General features: G+C 41.9%; 1 protein-coding gene across 1 annotated transcript in view; it reads right to left on the reverse strand.

Annotated features, from left to right (window-relative positions):
- LOC119591177 (cartilage oligomeric matrix protein-like) overlaps window positions 1-1283 on the reverse strand; it is a 14802-nt gene that overhangs the window by 10956 nt on the left and 2563 nt on the right. Inside the window, exons 8-11 of the mRNA XM_037939886.1 lie at window positions 1162-1280; window positions 884-993; window positions 624-711; window positions 7-172 (exon numbers count right to left, since the gene is read on the reverse strand). Coding sequence (XP_037795814.1) covers window positions 7-172; window positions 624-711; window positions 884-993; window positions 1162-1280 — 483 coding nt within the window. The remainder of the gene's footprint in view (window positions 1-6; window positions 173-623; window positions 712-883; window positions 994-1161; window positions 1281-1283) is intronic.

Here is a 1283-nt window from a genome sequence, read left to right on the forward strand (position 1 = left end):
ACTTACTTCCCCACTGGAATCGTCAGACCACAAATCTCTCCTTAGGGTAGTTCCGGGTCCTTGCGCGCTGTCCACCCCCTTCAGGAAGATCCCCCTGCTCGAAGAAGTGGAGAAGCCGGATTCCGTGTCCTGCCGCCACATTATCACGTAGAAGGAGGAGTGGTCGCGGAAACTGTAAGAGAGAGGGGGGGGGGGGAGAACTAATGGCGAGGATGGGTTTCTTTGTTTGTTTCACTTTTTGGGGAGTAATTTTCGCATTTGTTAACTGCTAGTTCTCGGTAATTCTCTGTAAACGATGATCTCACTAACTAACAGCGCATTCTCGCTATCTTCAACAAATTGTTGCTGTCATCAGCTGTTCCCGTTACATCAGTTCCTACTATATCTAAATAATTTTTACTGCCGTCATGTAATTTTCAGTATCCTTATCATCTTAAATTAATCAATTATTCAATTAATATTATCTTCAGTTAATACTCAATATCTTCAAATAATTTCTCCCATCTACAATTAATTATTTCCATCTTCAACTAACTCTCACCATCTGCTATTGATTCTTACAATTTTCAAGTGATATTTCCTATCTCTAACTAAAAGTGAAGAAAATATAAAGACCTACAAACCTAAAGGTAAATCCGATAAAATCGTCACCGAAATCGTTATCCACATATATTGTTACCTCCAGATCGACGCTGCTAACACTGACGTTTCCTGAAAAGAGAAAAAAAAAAACGTACAAGAGAAAGGAACGTATCTTCAAAGTAAAAAAAGCATCGGTAGAAAAATGCTTCGTGACAAGATAAATGCAGTTATCAAAACAAGGAGCGAAGCTGTTTGATAATAAATATGACAGCGTGAATGTGAATGAAATAAGCACTGATACCAAGAGCCGTCGTCGGGTCGGAGTCCTCGCTCTCGTAGCTTTGCAAACCGTCCTTAGAGAATGTCCACTTTGGATTGTTGTAAGAATACAGCTGAACTACTTGTAATGTCCTGAGGGAAAGAATATGATGTCAAGCCGGTACTGTACCTTCGAAGGTGTGAGGATGATAGCCTCAGAATACTACATATGCCAGAAATTGCAGTGATAAGAAAGATCAGCGGAAGTATGTACTGTCTGAGTGAGAATTCCGTGTTGCAACTAAAGTAATTCTAACCCACCCCAAGCTCTCATGCCAAAGAGCTCCACTCTTCGGACATTTGTCTGTGGCGTCCACATGTCCATCCCCGTCATAATCCTGCGAACACGCGTCCCCCACGCCGTCTTCGTTGACGTCCCCCTG

The sequence above is a fragment of the Penaeus monodon genome, chromosome 28 (genome assembly GCF_015228065.2).
Source record: "Penaeus monodon isolate SGIC_2016 chromosome 28, NSTDA_Pmon_1, whole genome shotgun sequence".
Taxonomy (NCBI): Eukaryota; Metazoa; Arthropoda; class Malacostraca; order Decapoda; family Penaeidae; genus Penaeus; species Penaeus monodon.